Here is a 14,313-nt window from a genome sequence, read left to right as displayed (position 1 = left end):
CTATCGAAGGGATTGCCTGCGTGCAGGTGCTACCACCATGCCCCAGGAGGACCCCACATGGCAAAACCTCTGGTTTTTCTGACCCTCTTCCTTAAGAGCCTTTCACTGCCCCCTTTAGCAAGTGTAGAGCAAGTGCATCCCCTGCCAACTCTCCCAGACCAGTTCTCTGGGTACCAGGGGCCGCCTCTGAGGACCCTTCATACTTGGCACTGTTCAGGTGGGCTCTGTCCTCTTGGTGGAAGGATGGGACCCAGGGGGCTCCTGCACAAAAGATAACCAGACATTCTGACCTGTGCCTGCCCACTCTGCTGCACCATCAAAGCTAGGGGCCAGCCCAACACATTGGGTGAGAGCTGACAGACTCCCACATGCTACCTGTTTTGGATAGTGCCTACATTTTCAGTGACTTTGCTTCCTCCTTCTAAAAGTCAACACCAGAGAGAAAGTTGAATCAGTTCTAAAAACACCTGGCAAAGACATGCATCCTTCACCAGGTAGTCACCAAGTACCCAGCCACTGAACTTTCCCAGAGCTGTTACAGGTGCCTGTCTCAAAGTGGATTCAAGATCATACCACCCTCCAATATCCCATAGAAGGTCTGTTGTTTGGCACTGTGCTCCTGGTCAGTGTAACCTTTGGTAAATTAATTGACCTCTCTGTTCCTGGCCTGCCTTAACAGCAAGTGAGGCCATAGAGACTACCTTTCCTTGCAGATGGTTCTGAGGCTCAGTTAATTAGTATTTCGGATGCACTTTGATCTACTCTGATGAAAGGTGCTTCCGAAGAGCGAGGCCATAGGAGCCTTTATTGGAGGTAATAATTTCACGCTCTTTCATATGGCTATTGGGAAATTTTTAATTGAAGCATAAAAGTAATTCCCATAAAAGAGCATCTGTTATTACAAACTTATTTACATTTTTCATGGAGTAAAAAGTTTTTAAAATAATCAATTGAAAGCTTTTAAGAGGGCAGAATGCCAAAGGCAGCACATGTGCGGGGCTCCCTGGGCCCACATCTGCCAGGCAGACCTCATCCCACAGCCGTCCCACAGCCGTGCAAACAGCTGCCCTCCCTTTCATGAGGAAAGAATGGGATTACACCAGAGCCGGCCAGTAAATCACAGGGGGTTAGGAGGGAAATAAAACGGCTTGTTTGTGGCATCCAGTGTCTCTGGCAGAGAAGTCATGTTGGAATTTAAACAGTATAAATGCAAACATGACAAAGAGCTGGGGGATCACTTTCTCCAGCAGAGGCCCAGCTTTTCCTGGCAGGGAGCAAGTGAGACCCCCACCATGTAACCCTGGCCTCAGTCATTCTTCATACACACCCTGCTCCCTCAGCTCTGGTTGACATTAGGAGGTAACCCCGCTCAGGGCAGTACAGCAGGAATAGCTCATTTGGGGGCTTTGATTAAACTTTCCTTAGATTTATGAGCATAAAAGGAAAGCTACTTAGGGAATTCACTAATCCCAGGTGTTGTGTTGAACTCTTTATCTGCACTCTGTCACAGCAACCCTAAGAGGTGAGCACTGTTAAAAGAGGGGTTAAGTAACTCACCCGAGGTCATACGGCTTGTACTTGGAAGAGCCAGAACTTGGTCCAAGGTCCTGCACCCCAGAGGTTACACTATCAGACCCACAGGACCCCTTTCAGGGAGCTAAGGGCCATCTCAACATTCCTGACATACCTGAGGAATGGCCGCAGCGTCCCTCCCCTTTCATAGCTTTGGAGGAGAAAGAAGAGGATGGGAGCCTCTTCTTAGGAAGCCCTGTTCTGTGGCTACCCAGTCTTTCCAGCTGTGGAGCAGAAACCCCATGATCATCCCTTCCAAATACCCCCTCTTGGACACCATTGCTTTCAGCTTGGGATCCTGATGACCTGGTCTTTACCTCTGAAAGTAAAAGCAATCACTCGAAAGCCAGGCAGAGCCTGGGTAAATGGTAAAGGCCACAAGCAGCCCAGTATGGGTGACCCAGTCCTAGCAGAAGTGTCCACATGTGAGGTAAGGACCACATCCCAAATCACAAAGCTTCTAAGACAGCCAGGACAATCAAACCAGTAGGTTGGCCCTTCAAGAAACAGGTCCACTCCTACTGTGCCCAGCATTGAGGCCAGCCCCCAGTCTATCCCTGGGTAACTGGACAGCTCCAGCCTGGAGGATGGCCCTAGAGAGCAGGGTGCTAGTAAAGTGGTGAGGCCCACACAACAGGAAAGGGCTCAGCAGAGCTGGGAGAACTTGAATCTATCCTAGGGTCTGGTCCTTGTGAACCCAAATGTCTACATACCTTGTGGGCCAAGAATCCCATATGTGCACCCCCTGCCATCACTGAGCAGGTCAACCCAGAGGGCACCAGACCGAAACCACCATTGGGACCCCATTGTATTAGCCTAGGGGTCAGACTTTCAGACACTAATGGGGTGACTGCAGGGGAAGCTCAGATGCGAGTTTCATCTGTGCAAGGCAGGGCATGGCATAAGGGTGGGTGGAACAATCACAATCCAGCTCTGCACAGGCCTCCAGGCATGCGCCATAAACACAGCCCTATACGGGCTGGGGCTGAAGAACATGGGTGAGGAGCAAGGCAGCTGCAGTCTCCTCATGTTGTTTGCCTCAGGGTGAGGTACGTGCTTCCAAGCCCAGGAAACTAATGTTCAGAATCGCATGCCGTGCTGGAGGCCGGGACTCATACCCAGATTTGACGCTACAGCAGTAGGTCTTACAGGCAGAGTGCAGCTGCAGAGCAGTGATTGTCTCAGGGCAGGAGACCTCCTGGCCAGGTGGGAATGACCATTCAGCTGGGAACCCAGCCGGCCAGCGAGGAGAAAGTGCCCAAAGTCCCACAGCTACCAGTGCTTCACAGGGTGCCCATGGCCTGCCACTCATGCCAGCTGTCAGCTTGCACATTGAACAGCAATCACCCAATCACGCCTGTCACAGGGCCTGGGGAAGCAGTGTTCCACTGTGCAAGACTTTAAAATGACCCTGTGATCACCACTCTGCAGAGGCCTCCATGCACATCTTGCCCCATACTCTGCCTCTCCCATTTCACAGGTTGGGGACCAGACACAGACTCATTCAGATCCTGTTTGGCACCAGGAAACCTGGAGCTCTTAACTGCTCTGCTTCTCTGTCCTGGGCAACTGTCAGCCAGCCATGCATCACAACGGAGCTGGGACAGGCTAGCCAAGACCACTGTGTGGGCCACAGCTGCCCCCATTTTCCAGAGTGCAGGCTGGGTCTGTAAAGCAGTCTGTGAGAGCATCTTGCACAACTATCTTGTTACCAATGTGTCGAACTGTGGCAACTAGGAAACATTTGGGGTCCCACATGGAAACATCAGGAAAGCAACTACTTTCCCTTCTGGCAGCCTATGTGGTCCACAGCAGCTGCAGTCTCATGGCAGAGCTGCTGCTTTAGGTTGTGGCTTCCTAGGACAGAAGGATGGCTTTGTCAACAAGAGGCCATCCTGGAAACAAATCCATGTTCATGTTCACCCAACAGCATTCCTTGAAGGCCAGGCACATTCTAGAAGAACAGCCTGCTCGCAAGTAGCTGGAGGGTATGCTGGAGCCCACCTTTCTCCCCCATCCATGGGTCCTTTACCTGTGGGCCCACCCTGCTGGCTACATGCAGAATAATGGTTGTCAAAGGGTGGCCCTAGAACTGGGGGTGGGAGACAGAAACTCCAGGTGGGTTTGAACAAGCCCTCCATGATACCAGTGCCAGCCACAGTATAAGAACTATGATGTAGAGGAAGAGAAATGAACATTCCCCCACTGGAAGCTACACCCTTTTCCAAAGTCCCAAGTCAGAAGATTGGAGAACAGTCTGTGAACAGTCTGTGTCAGAAAGTGCTGGACCCAGATGGGAGTGACTTGCACACTTCTGGTGCTCCATAGAGATCCAGGGCCTTCCAGTCAGCAGGGGAGGGACCAGGGCCACATCGTATGGCTGCATCACACCGTGTCCCACACTTGGGCCAGATGTAGCTAAGGTTGGAGCTTCTGTGGCCGGGGCAGACTGACTGATGGGAGGCCTCAGCAACTAAAGCAGCCTGGCCCCAAGCTGGCTGGACAGATGCAGAAGGAAACAGGCTGTGACCATTCAGCCGTATGGCAGACTATCATTCTCAGCAGTTCCTCAGCCCATCTCACCTGTGCAGGTGTGAGGTAAGACTAGAGACAACCTGTGCTTCTGGAAGATGGTCCCATGATGGAAGGTCAAGCATGCCTCCTCCAGCAGTTCCCAACATGTGTCTTGTCCCAGATCCTCTATGCTCCTTGATGCAGGCTAACTTTCAGAGCTGAGAATGGGCACGGGTGCTAGGGGATGAGCTGTCCACTCTCATCACAATCCTTCTGCAATCCATATCACCCTCGATCCTGGCTCACCTGTTGGTCTGGAGCCACTAGAGTTGCTCTGGGAAGAAACCAGAATGTCCCTGAAGCTCTGGTCTGTTCTCCACTTTGGCTGTGCTGTATGGCTGAAGAGGAGCCATCATCTGTGCGTGAAGCGACACTCATGCTGGATCATCCTACTAATTATCCACAGACAGGGAATATGCCTCTAAATCAGTGCTATTCCTGAAGCATCCAGAAGGTCCTGAGTCTCTACCATCAGGCTGTAGGAAAAGCCATGTGTGCTCAAACACAGGTCACAGAACAGCATTCTCCTGTGTGTGTGCAGCAGTGGAATGCAGGCAGCTCTCCGGGGGCCACCAGGTGGTTCAGACTCATAGGCAGGCACCACAGGAGGCCAGGAGTGTTGTAACAAATTCTCACCTCATGTATGTGCAAACCCCTCCACCCAGCAGCAGGTGCTGCTGCAGCACATCTCCACCAGCTGAAACAGGCTGGGCCTGCACCTCTGATGCCTACAGGCCCCCAGGTGCAGGCAGATTGATGACTGTAGGTCTGCCAGTGAACAAAGAAATGCCTGTGACAGCTGTCCCAAACACTCCCTCTTACTACCCTAACTGTACAATGGGATCAGGCAGGGATTTGAACCCGGGGCGCTGGCTCCAAGTTGCCACTGTCCTCCAGATGACCAAAACATGCAGTGTTGACCAGGAACAGCCTTGGACACACATGCAACCATGAGTGCCGTGCTTCCCAGTCCTGAGTTCACATTCTAGTTTACGTTCTGTGCCCCCACCTCCAAAAATTGCCACATGACACTTTCAATGGAACTGTATGTGAATTCCAGAATTCAGCTTGGACACTTAGACAGTGTACCTGAGCTGAAGAGGCCACATGACCCAGAGTTCTTCCCTTGTACCTATAGCAGATGACCTGGCCTTTGTGGTGGCACCAGCTGGTGAGAGAGGGAATTCTGGGCCAGCAGCCATGAAATCTGAAGACCAATGTGAAGGGCAGCACCCTCCAGTCTGTACAGTCAGTCAGTGCCTGCCCAGAGAAGCTCTGGCTGCACCTGGGGCAGCCACCCATTAGGGCTTCAGCTTGGTATTAGCTGCAGGGGCCGTGAGGAAAAAAAAACAGGTACTTGCACTGCCCGTGGATGACCTGACACTCCACAAAGCGCTGTCCTTCTACTGCCTTCCACAGCACAATGTGCGCAGCACAGCTCTCTGCCCATTGCTGGTCCCCAACCTGCAAATGCCGGGTTTCCTCATGCCCATTACTGAGCAGCCCAAGGGCTCAGTGGGCAATGCCCACTAGACCAGACTAGCTAAAATATATGAGCAAAACATATGGACACTCTTTGCTTCAAAGGGCACTTTGAATCTAAATTTCCCTAATATGCATAGCCTAAAATCCCAACCTGAGGCCAAGCTGTTCGGCCAGTGTTGAGGGCCCCCCCACAGGAGTTAGGTTGTCCTGGTCACTGACTGCTGTGTTCTCTCCTACAGGAACGGGTTCCCGAAGCAGACAGCGGCCCAGCTGATTCTGAAGGCCATCTCCAGTTACTTCGTGTCCACCATGTCCTCCTCCATCAAAACCGTGTACTTCGTGCTTTTCGACAGTGAGAGTATAGGCATCTACGTGCAGGAAATGGCCAAGCTGGACGCCAACTAGGCCGCGGTGCTCCAGAGCCAGCCCACACCGTGTCCCCACCTCTAGCTCAAAAGAAAAAACCCTCTCGCTCTTACTGCGAGGCGGGGCCCTTTCATTTTCAAGTTTGCTCATCTAGGGAAAATAAGGTTTTGGTTTCCAGTTTAATTGTTTTTGACCTTCTAAAATGTTTTTATGTTAGCACTGATAGTTGGCATTACTGTTGTTAAGCACTGTGTTCCAGACCGTGTCTGACTTAGTGTAACCTAGGAGATTTTATAGTTTTATTTTAATGAAATCCTGATTGACACAGAGCAGTGGGGAGAACAGTCCCTTTAACATGTCACAGAAGCCAGGAAGCCCTGTTTGTAACTGTGTTGTGGTGCTTTATTGTACACCCAGTGGCGTTCTTTTTACTATAATTTTTTTCTCAGAAGAAAAATCATGAATTTGCAGCAGACCTAATTTTTGTTTACTTTTTGTCTTAATGATGGATTTGAAAATGAAAAATTTTAAAAGCAGAACAGAACCTGTTGTCCTTAATTATATTTGCAATTTGGAAATTGTGTGAATTGATTTAGTAAAATGTTAAACTGTTGTCGAGACTAGCATGTTTCAAGTTCTTGAGTCCTAGGTCTACCTCCCTTGTCACAGGACATGAGGAGCAGGTAGCCCGTGCCCAGGGGACTCCATGGTGGTCAGTGCATTTGGGTGGGTTGAGGCTATCTCTGGCCTTCAGTGGTTTATAGAGTTCATGTAAATCCTCTCCTTTGAATCTCATGACTGTGGGTGGGGCGTACTGTCCCCATTTCATAGATGAGGAAGGTCATGTACCCAAACCCACACGGGTAGCAAGTGGCAGGATGGCCCAGAGCCCACAACTTCAGATTGTGAGCCCAGCTTTCCTGCCACCCAGCCCCTCCTTCTCTCTGGCTCATAGCCGGGCTCAGCTGATACAGGCCTCGTGCCCTCTGCTGAGCTGCATTGGTCTGGCATCCCTTGGCAGAGATGTTCCAGGAGTTTCTAACGACCAGTTGCCACAGTCAAGGTCCAAGGACATGCTGCCAACTTTTACATGCCTAAAATTCACAGAGGCCTTCTTCCATCTCATTAAAAAGAAAAGTGCCTCCTTCTAGAGCAGGTATAAAGAGGAAGAAATATACAGCGTGGACACACAGATTGGCTTTTCCTTTCCAAAGAGAGCCTAATGAAGTCAGAACAGAACACAACCCATCTTCGCAATGAAAAAGTACTTCTAACTCAAACCTCATAGACGATTTTGCAGATCTCCGAATAGCAGAGGAGATTCCTAAGAATCTTAATTTTTTGCTGGTCTAGATCATGTACTCCTATTTCTTGGTTAGAATTTGGCAGAGAGAGAGGAAAACAGATTGGCATTGATCTTTTGAGAGAATGCTTCTTAAAGTGATATCACTTCATAGATAAAACCTGCAAACTGCAGCCCGCGCAGCCATCCATCCAAGAGCACAGTTGCTATGTGTAGACCTTGCAGGAAGGAGGTGAACAAATCATGACTCCTGTTTGCTGGTAATACTGGCATTTGCTGTGAGCCAGGCCCTATGCCAAGCCCCTCACAGGTACCATTTCATTTCTCCTTGCAGTAATAGCAAAAAGCAGGTTCTGTTATCAGTCACATTTTAGAGCCGAGAAAGAGAAGTAACTTGCCTGTGATTGCACTGCTAAAAGTGACAGGCAGATTCAAACAGATAATGCCCACTGTGATACAGGGTACCCGAAGGCTCACTAATCATGACCAGGAGAGCCCATCTGTCCTTAGTGGTGTTTCTAAATCAGACCAAAACATCTCAGGCCACCATTGCAACATCTAGAAGGAATCACCATTTATTAAATGGCCTCCCTGTGAAGTGGGTTTCCTTTGGAGAAATACCATAGAAGCAAATGATGTGTTTTTCCAAGACCGGCCACTAGATGTCGCTCAAAGGATTGGGAAGTAACTAAAGGTAAGTGCAACCAGGTATTGCTGTTCATGGTGACTGCACAAAAGGAACAAATTGCGTTTGTCAGAGTTCACATGAATTATTTAGCATAATCACCTAAATATTTCTAAACTTTAAATAATCCAAAGTACATCATGCCCCTGAGATATGGGCACACTGAAGAAATTCTTTTCAGTGAAACTGAGGGAAAGAGCCAATAGTGCACCTGGGATTCCCATCACCCCTAAACCACCCAGCCACTTTTTAAAAATGGGAACCAAGAATGGTTGGATTTGAACCCAGCTCTGTCTGTACAACCAGAGCTCTCCCACCCTCCCTGGAGTTGGGTGCTCCTTTGGTTCCCACCCCAGGATTCTGTTATATAGTTAGGGCTTCTTGCCTGGCCATTGATAGGTCCTGTGTGGTCACTTCTGGGTCCCAAAACAGAGCCTGATGGATGAAAGATGAATTTCGATGTGTATTTAAAGCAATTTAGTATTCCACAGAGTCTTATTGAGAGCTTACCGTAACTGACCTCAGATCAGTGGCGTCTTAAAAAAGGTGGGATCTCTGACCAAAGATCAGGACTTAGAGCAGGGAGATCTGCTCACTGGTTTGGAGAGTTCTTGGAGCAGATAACCTAGCACAAGACTTTGTAGGAAATGTTGGAATCTTCTAGACCAAGAGAGCAAAACAAGCTGGTACACAGGCAGCTCTCTCAGCCTCAGGCAGGGGGCTCCCTAAGTCCCCTCTGTTGAGAACCCCAGGTATGTACCCCCATTTCCACCTATGACAGCCACTTCAGCCCTGACTGTGCCTCAGCCCCAGCATTTGAAGCTGCCATCCAGACATGTGGCAAAATGTTTTCTCCCGTTTGTGGTCAAGTAGCTATATTTGGTCACAGCTACAGCCTGCCTTGACAAATTGACTTACACTAAAGCAAAGAGAGAGAGGGAGAGCGATGGGCAGTGATCTCCCTTGCTCACCTGGAGTCCCACCCCTCCTAGTCCCCAGACTCCAAGGCTATCCGTGTTCCACATCCACAGGAGGTGTGGAAGCTCTGGCCAGCAAGCCTCCCACTTCCTTGGTTGTCACTCAGACTATATTGTCAGTCACCCCCAGTAGACCTGGGGGGGGTGGTTTGGCTGATTTATTCATTAGCAACCGTGATGTTTAATTTTCACTGCCGGCGCCACCAGTCAACGTTATCTTGGGAGCTGGCCTTGGTGCCGCCTTGGAGGGAGTGATCAGCCTGAAGGTGCTAGGGTGTTGCAGGGGGCTGGGGGTGTCCTGGGGCCCACTCCCCACTGAGAAGAAAGGGAAACGCTCAATGGCCAAGGGTGAGGCCACCTTTTCTCGGGCTTTCCATTTATAACCTAGCCTGTTGTGTTTGCTTCTGGTCCCCCTCCCCATATCAAAATAATATCACATGGTCCTCCTGACAGGCGAGGCAATAACACTGCTCATTAATCCCCAGCTCCTCACCGCCCTCCACACTCCTGGCAAAGGTGTGTAAATAGATTGGCCTCTTCCTGACCCCTGGAAAGCAACCCACCCCAGGCTGCTTTGTCAAACTCAGGGAATGAGTGTCTTAGAAACACTGCCTCCCTCCCTCCGAGGCTACCTACCTCCGCCTCCTCCTCCTCCATCCCACCCTGACAACCCTGTCTTGTGCCGTGTGCACACACACATGCACACGTGTTCACATAAGGAAACCGCAACACTCTGTTGGTAGAGGGCAGAATTGAGGGGAATGCAAATAAACATCCTTCAAACTTGAACAGAAGGCACCCAGGATGCTGAGACCCACAAAACATAGCTGAAATTTCTCCAGAGGCTCTCCTAGGACCATTTCCCCTTGGGAAATGGTCAGAACTGTCTATAGATCTCCTGCCAACAGCATCCTGTAGAATTTAAAACAGGGTGGCCTGGATTCCTGCCAGAGCCTGCTGGGGCCCAGAACACAGTCATGCACCACAATGACCTGCAACACACAGGATGTCAGCGTGCAGGTACTCCAGCACACATGCAGTGGGTCCCATGTACCTGGTCAAGAAGACCTCTGATTGCCCTGCTAGGCAGAGAAGAGCTGCCCCAATGTTACAGGTTGAAAGTCACCAGCTTGCATTCAGGTTTACAACTGCATTTTTGGGAGGGCAAAAAAGCATTTCAAATGACACCCTCCAAATATTATGTGCAGAGTCCTGAAACCACAGTGCTGATCACAGCCCAGAGGAATGCAGCCTCAAATTCACAGAAGCAGGGGGTCAAAGTTGCCTTGCTGGAAGGAGTTTCTTCTGGATGAGGGACTTTGATCCTGACACCATCCGATGTCACACACCTCCATCCTCACATACAACCTTTTCATTCATGAGCTTGGCCTGCAAGGCAGGAATCCTAGCTCCCTCACACAGGCTGATGGTATATACTCTGCTGACCACCATGGTCCACATAGGCCTGGCCCCGGGCATGACCCTCTAGCACATCTGCTTGTGCCGTCCTGGGCTAGGCTGCTTAAGAAACCTGATATTGCTGTACCTTGAAATGACAAGGCTTCCCAAGCCGAAGAGAATAAATTAGAGTTGAGTTCAAGTAGGCTCAGCTGTGGCAGATGGGCAAATTGATTTACTTCCCATCTGGGAGATTAAATTCCACTGCCCCAAAATGGCAGCAAGGTAATGAGCTGTCAGTCAAATGGTACAAGCCAGGGCCTGGTGCATAATTGAAGCCCAGCAGCTCCTCATGAGGTCCCTTGGAGTTCCTGGTCATAGGGTCCCACCTCAAGGACCTCTGAATCCTGGGAGAAGGTGCACAGGCCTTGTGGCCACATCCATTAGAGGGAATCGCCACCAGGGCAAGTGTGGGGCTGATTGTAAGGAACCTAGAGCTTAGGATGCTTGTGACATGAGTGTCCTCAGTCACTGAGAGCCCTCCTGAATATAGTGATGGGCAGATCCAATGAGTTCCACTGGGGGCACGCCCAAGGGATATCTCTTCCCAAGGGACATCTCTTTTCTCAACTCCTGTGTCAACTTCTGGGTGTCCCCAGCCATCCCTAGGCTTCTCAAAGGGCAGCACCCCCAAAACCAACACACGCTACTCTGCCCTTTACAGAACACACATGTGCATACTGTTGGTGTAATCCTGATGGTGCCCTGAGATAATGGTCTCATGTCTCCACTTTATAGGTGAGCAAGCTGAGGCCCATGGAAGTTGACAAGCTGCCTTTTAAGCCTCCAGAGGCCTAAGAAACAAAAAGGCCACTCACCCTCTGCAGCCTCACCCCTGCTGCCCTGTACCTGCCCTGACCCCAGAGGACAACCTGTCTGCATTCAGCCCTTTGCATATACTCATTCCTCCCAAGCCACGCTACTGCCTCTGCTTAGTTGTAGTCCTGCCTAATCCTGTGGGTCTCCACTCTTAGCCATCCCCTCTGCCTCCTCTAGGAAGGCTTCCCTGATTCACTGTCTAGAAGATGCTCACCCTTGGTATGCCCTGAACACACACCAGCCACATTTCCACGCCTGTGGGACAGCTGTCTGTGCTTATGGCTGTTTCCCCCATCAGACACTGAATGCTGTACATGCACACGTTCCCCCAGTGATCTGGGGACACAGAATAAAGGGACCAGGATCTGTGTACAGGAACAACCTTGGTACCATACCCAGAGAGCCTGGGTGTGCGGAGGGTGGGGGGAGGGGCTGCCTGAACTCAAAGTCCAGAGGACTTCACTCAGAGAAAGTCAAGGGCAGACTGGGGGGAGTGCGGTCTCCTTCATGCCCTCCCACCCCCAAACACAATTCCGACACTCCAGCCCTGCAGAAGTGATGCTGGCATGACAGTCGGGGCAAAGCCGTCATGCTGGACCTCAGACGTCCTATGAGCACACGATGCTAGTGAGCTTGCATACACACATTTTATAGGCCAGTGGACCTATAAATGTCCTTGGTGGACACTTGCAGTTCCTGGTGGCCCTGTACACAGACTTGTGTCAGGAAGCTCCTTCTCACAGACTACCCTACAACAGGTGGACCCAGTCCTGCTGCCAGCTCCACTCACAGCTGGCACCAGAAAAGAGGGGCCAGTGATTGACAGCATGGCATGGTGACCCTGCTAGGACTCCAAGAGCCTGACAAGAGGTGAGTCCCTCCTTCTGCCCAGACCCTCACAGAACCAACCAGAATTAGTGGCAGCAGGGCCTTTGAGACCCAATGTAAGATTCAAAGCAGCTGCCTCCTCTATTCAGGGAGGAGGTGGGGACCATAGTGACCGTGCACTGAGAGCCCAGGGAGCTGCATATGCTGTGTCAGCTCCTGCTAACAACTGTGTAAAGTGAACCTTACATCCCTGCTTTTTAGGTAAGAATTTGGATCAGAGAGGTGATGTGACTTGCCCAGACCACACACAACAGGGGGGGCCAAACCAGGGTTCAAAGCAAGGAATGACTAACTCTGAAGTCAGCTCTCTTGTTCCTCTTGGCACTCTGCCTGCCATTGACCTCAAAAAGTATACGATCCCATTTTACAGATGAGGAAAGGAGAGTTTCAGCTTAGTGTCTTGTCCAAGGCCACAGAGCGAGTGAGAGAAGGAGCCAGGTCTGCATGCCTGCAGCCTCCTGGGTAGAGACCCAGGACTCCCCCAAAGCCCAGATGGACACAGGAACTGGCCCTAAGCTTGGCTCCTTCTCAGGTTGGGATCCTGGTTGGGGACTTCCAGTAATTAGTGGGCTCTTGTTAAGACCCAGTCGCGCCGTCTCGGGCCAGGACTTGTTTTTGTTCCCATGTGGAGGCCCTCGCAGGAAGGCCAGACCCACGTGCGCAGTCCCATAAATCCAGCTGGCGTCGCTCATTACAACGTTCCGCTTCAGGACTCCGCCAGCCCCGGCCCTCACTGGCTTCGCCGGCTGCTGGGCCTCCCTGCAGCCAGGCCCAGCTCTCCCGCACCGCCCGCAGCCTCAGACATGAGCTCATCCAGCGTGTGGCGTGTGAGGAAGTGGCCGGGCGGTGCTCTCACAGCACAGGGACAATGTGCCTATTAAGGTCTGTCAGCCCCCCACCCCACCAAGCAGGACCACCCCACTCTGGGCCTTGCAGCTTCTTGAAGCCATTTCATGGGATGTGCCCACGGGTGTGGCCTGTGCACTCAGCGAGTGGCATAGGAAGTTGAAACAAGGCAGGGAGGGTGTGGGTGGAAGAGAACTGGGCTCAGAGGAGGAAAGCCCCGGAGTCTGGCCTGCCTCCCGGGAACTAGAGCTAACTCCCTGTGGGCTCCTGGGCAGGTGGCTCAACCCTTTGAAGTCACCATTCCCATGGCTATAAAGCAAGAAGTTACTTGCTGCCCTGGCCACCCCAAGTCAGGAACACTGCCATCAACAAATGAAAGGACAGAAGGACAGGTCTCTCATCACTGGGGGGCTGAGAGGTGGACAGACAAGGACGAGCCCCAGGTAAGGAAAGCACTGCTCTGCAGCCTGTGACCTTGAGCCTCTGTGCCCGGCTGCTCCTTCATTCTGTGGTCTGAGGATCTGGTAGAGGCATGAAGACACAGGCCACTGCCATGTGATCTTGCCCCATGACAACCTCACTTCTGTGGGGCATGCTTTTCTCTTTCTGTAGTAGAGCTGGCAGTACAGTACAGGTCATAAATGCCTAATAAGTGGGAATTACTTTTATTCCTACATAGGTTGGAAGCTATGTACCTGCCATGGCTAAAACCCAAACTCTGGCTACAGCCAGGGTTTGCCCAGGGTTTGGGAGCAGTCACTATTCTCACCCATGTGACTATCAAACCCATATGCCACTAGGACCCACCTTCACTGGGGTGTGGCTGGGATAGTTGGCGACATCAGAAGCCCCCTCCACATGGAAGCCCCTCAGAGAGGAGCCAGGCAATGTCCAGTTTGGAAGATACATTCTGCCACTGTACTGTCCAGTACAGCAGCCATACATGTGTCTAAATTTAAATGAATTAAAATTAAATGAAGTTACGAATTCAGTTCCTCAATTACACTAACCACACTTCAGGTAGGTGGTAGCTGCACACGGCCAGCAGCTACCAGGTTGGACAGTGCTAAAAATTTTTCACAGCATAAAATTGCACTGAGTAACTCTGTGCTAGAACACCAAGTCCACAGGTCCCTTCAGTGACATCCTGAGCTTTCTGTACCATTTGACTCAGTAGATGGAGCAAAAATCACAGTCAGGGGACTCCCAAGAGCAAACACTTCTATGCGACTAACAGTGACAATGACAGTGAGAATCATGGCAGTGGAAACAGTAACATCCATGTAACGAACATTTCTATGTTCCAGCACAGTGCTGGCTGCTGTTTACCACCAAAATAC

General features: G+C 50.9%; 1 protein-coding gene across 5 annotated transcripts in view; it reads left to right on the top strand.

The window, feature by feature from the left end:
* Positions 1 to 6,617, top strand: part of Macroh2a1 (macroH2A.1 histone) — a 62,684-nt gene extending 56,067 nt beyond the window's left edge. For all 5 annotated transcript variants that reach the window (XM_020180933.2, XM_020180935.2, XM_020180936.2 and 2 more), the window contains exon 9: positions 5,871 to 6,617. In XM_020180933.2, the coding sequence (XP_020036522.1) occupies positions 5,871 to 6,036 (166 nt within the window). In that variant the 3' untranslated portion in view covers positions 6,037 to 6,617. The remainder of the gene's footprint in view (positions 1 to 5,870) is intronic.
* The last annotated feature ends 7,696 nt before the right edge of the window (positions 6,618 to 14,313 follow it).

This window comes from Castor canadensis, chromosome 16 (assembly GCF_047511655.1).
Source record: "Castor canadensis chromosome 16, mCasCan1.hap1v2, whole genome shotgun sequence".
Classification (NCBI taxonomy): Eukaryota; Metazoa; Chordata; class Mammalia; order Rodentia; family Castoridae; genus Castor; species Castor canadensis.
This window is presented reverse-complemented; position numbering and strand designations above follow the sequence as displayed.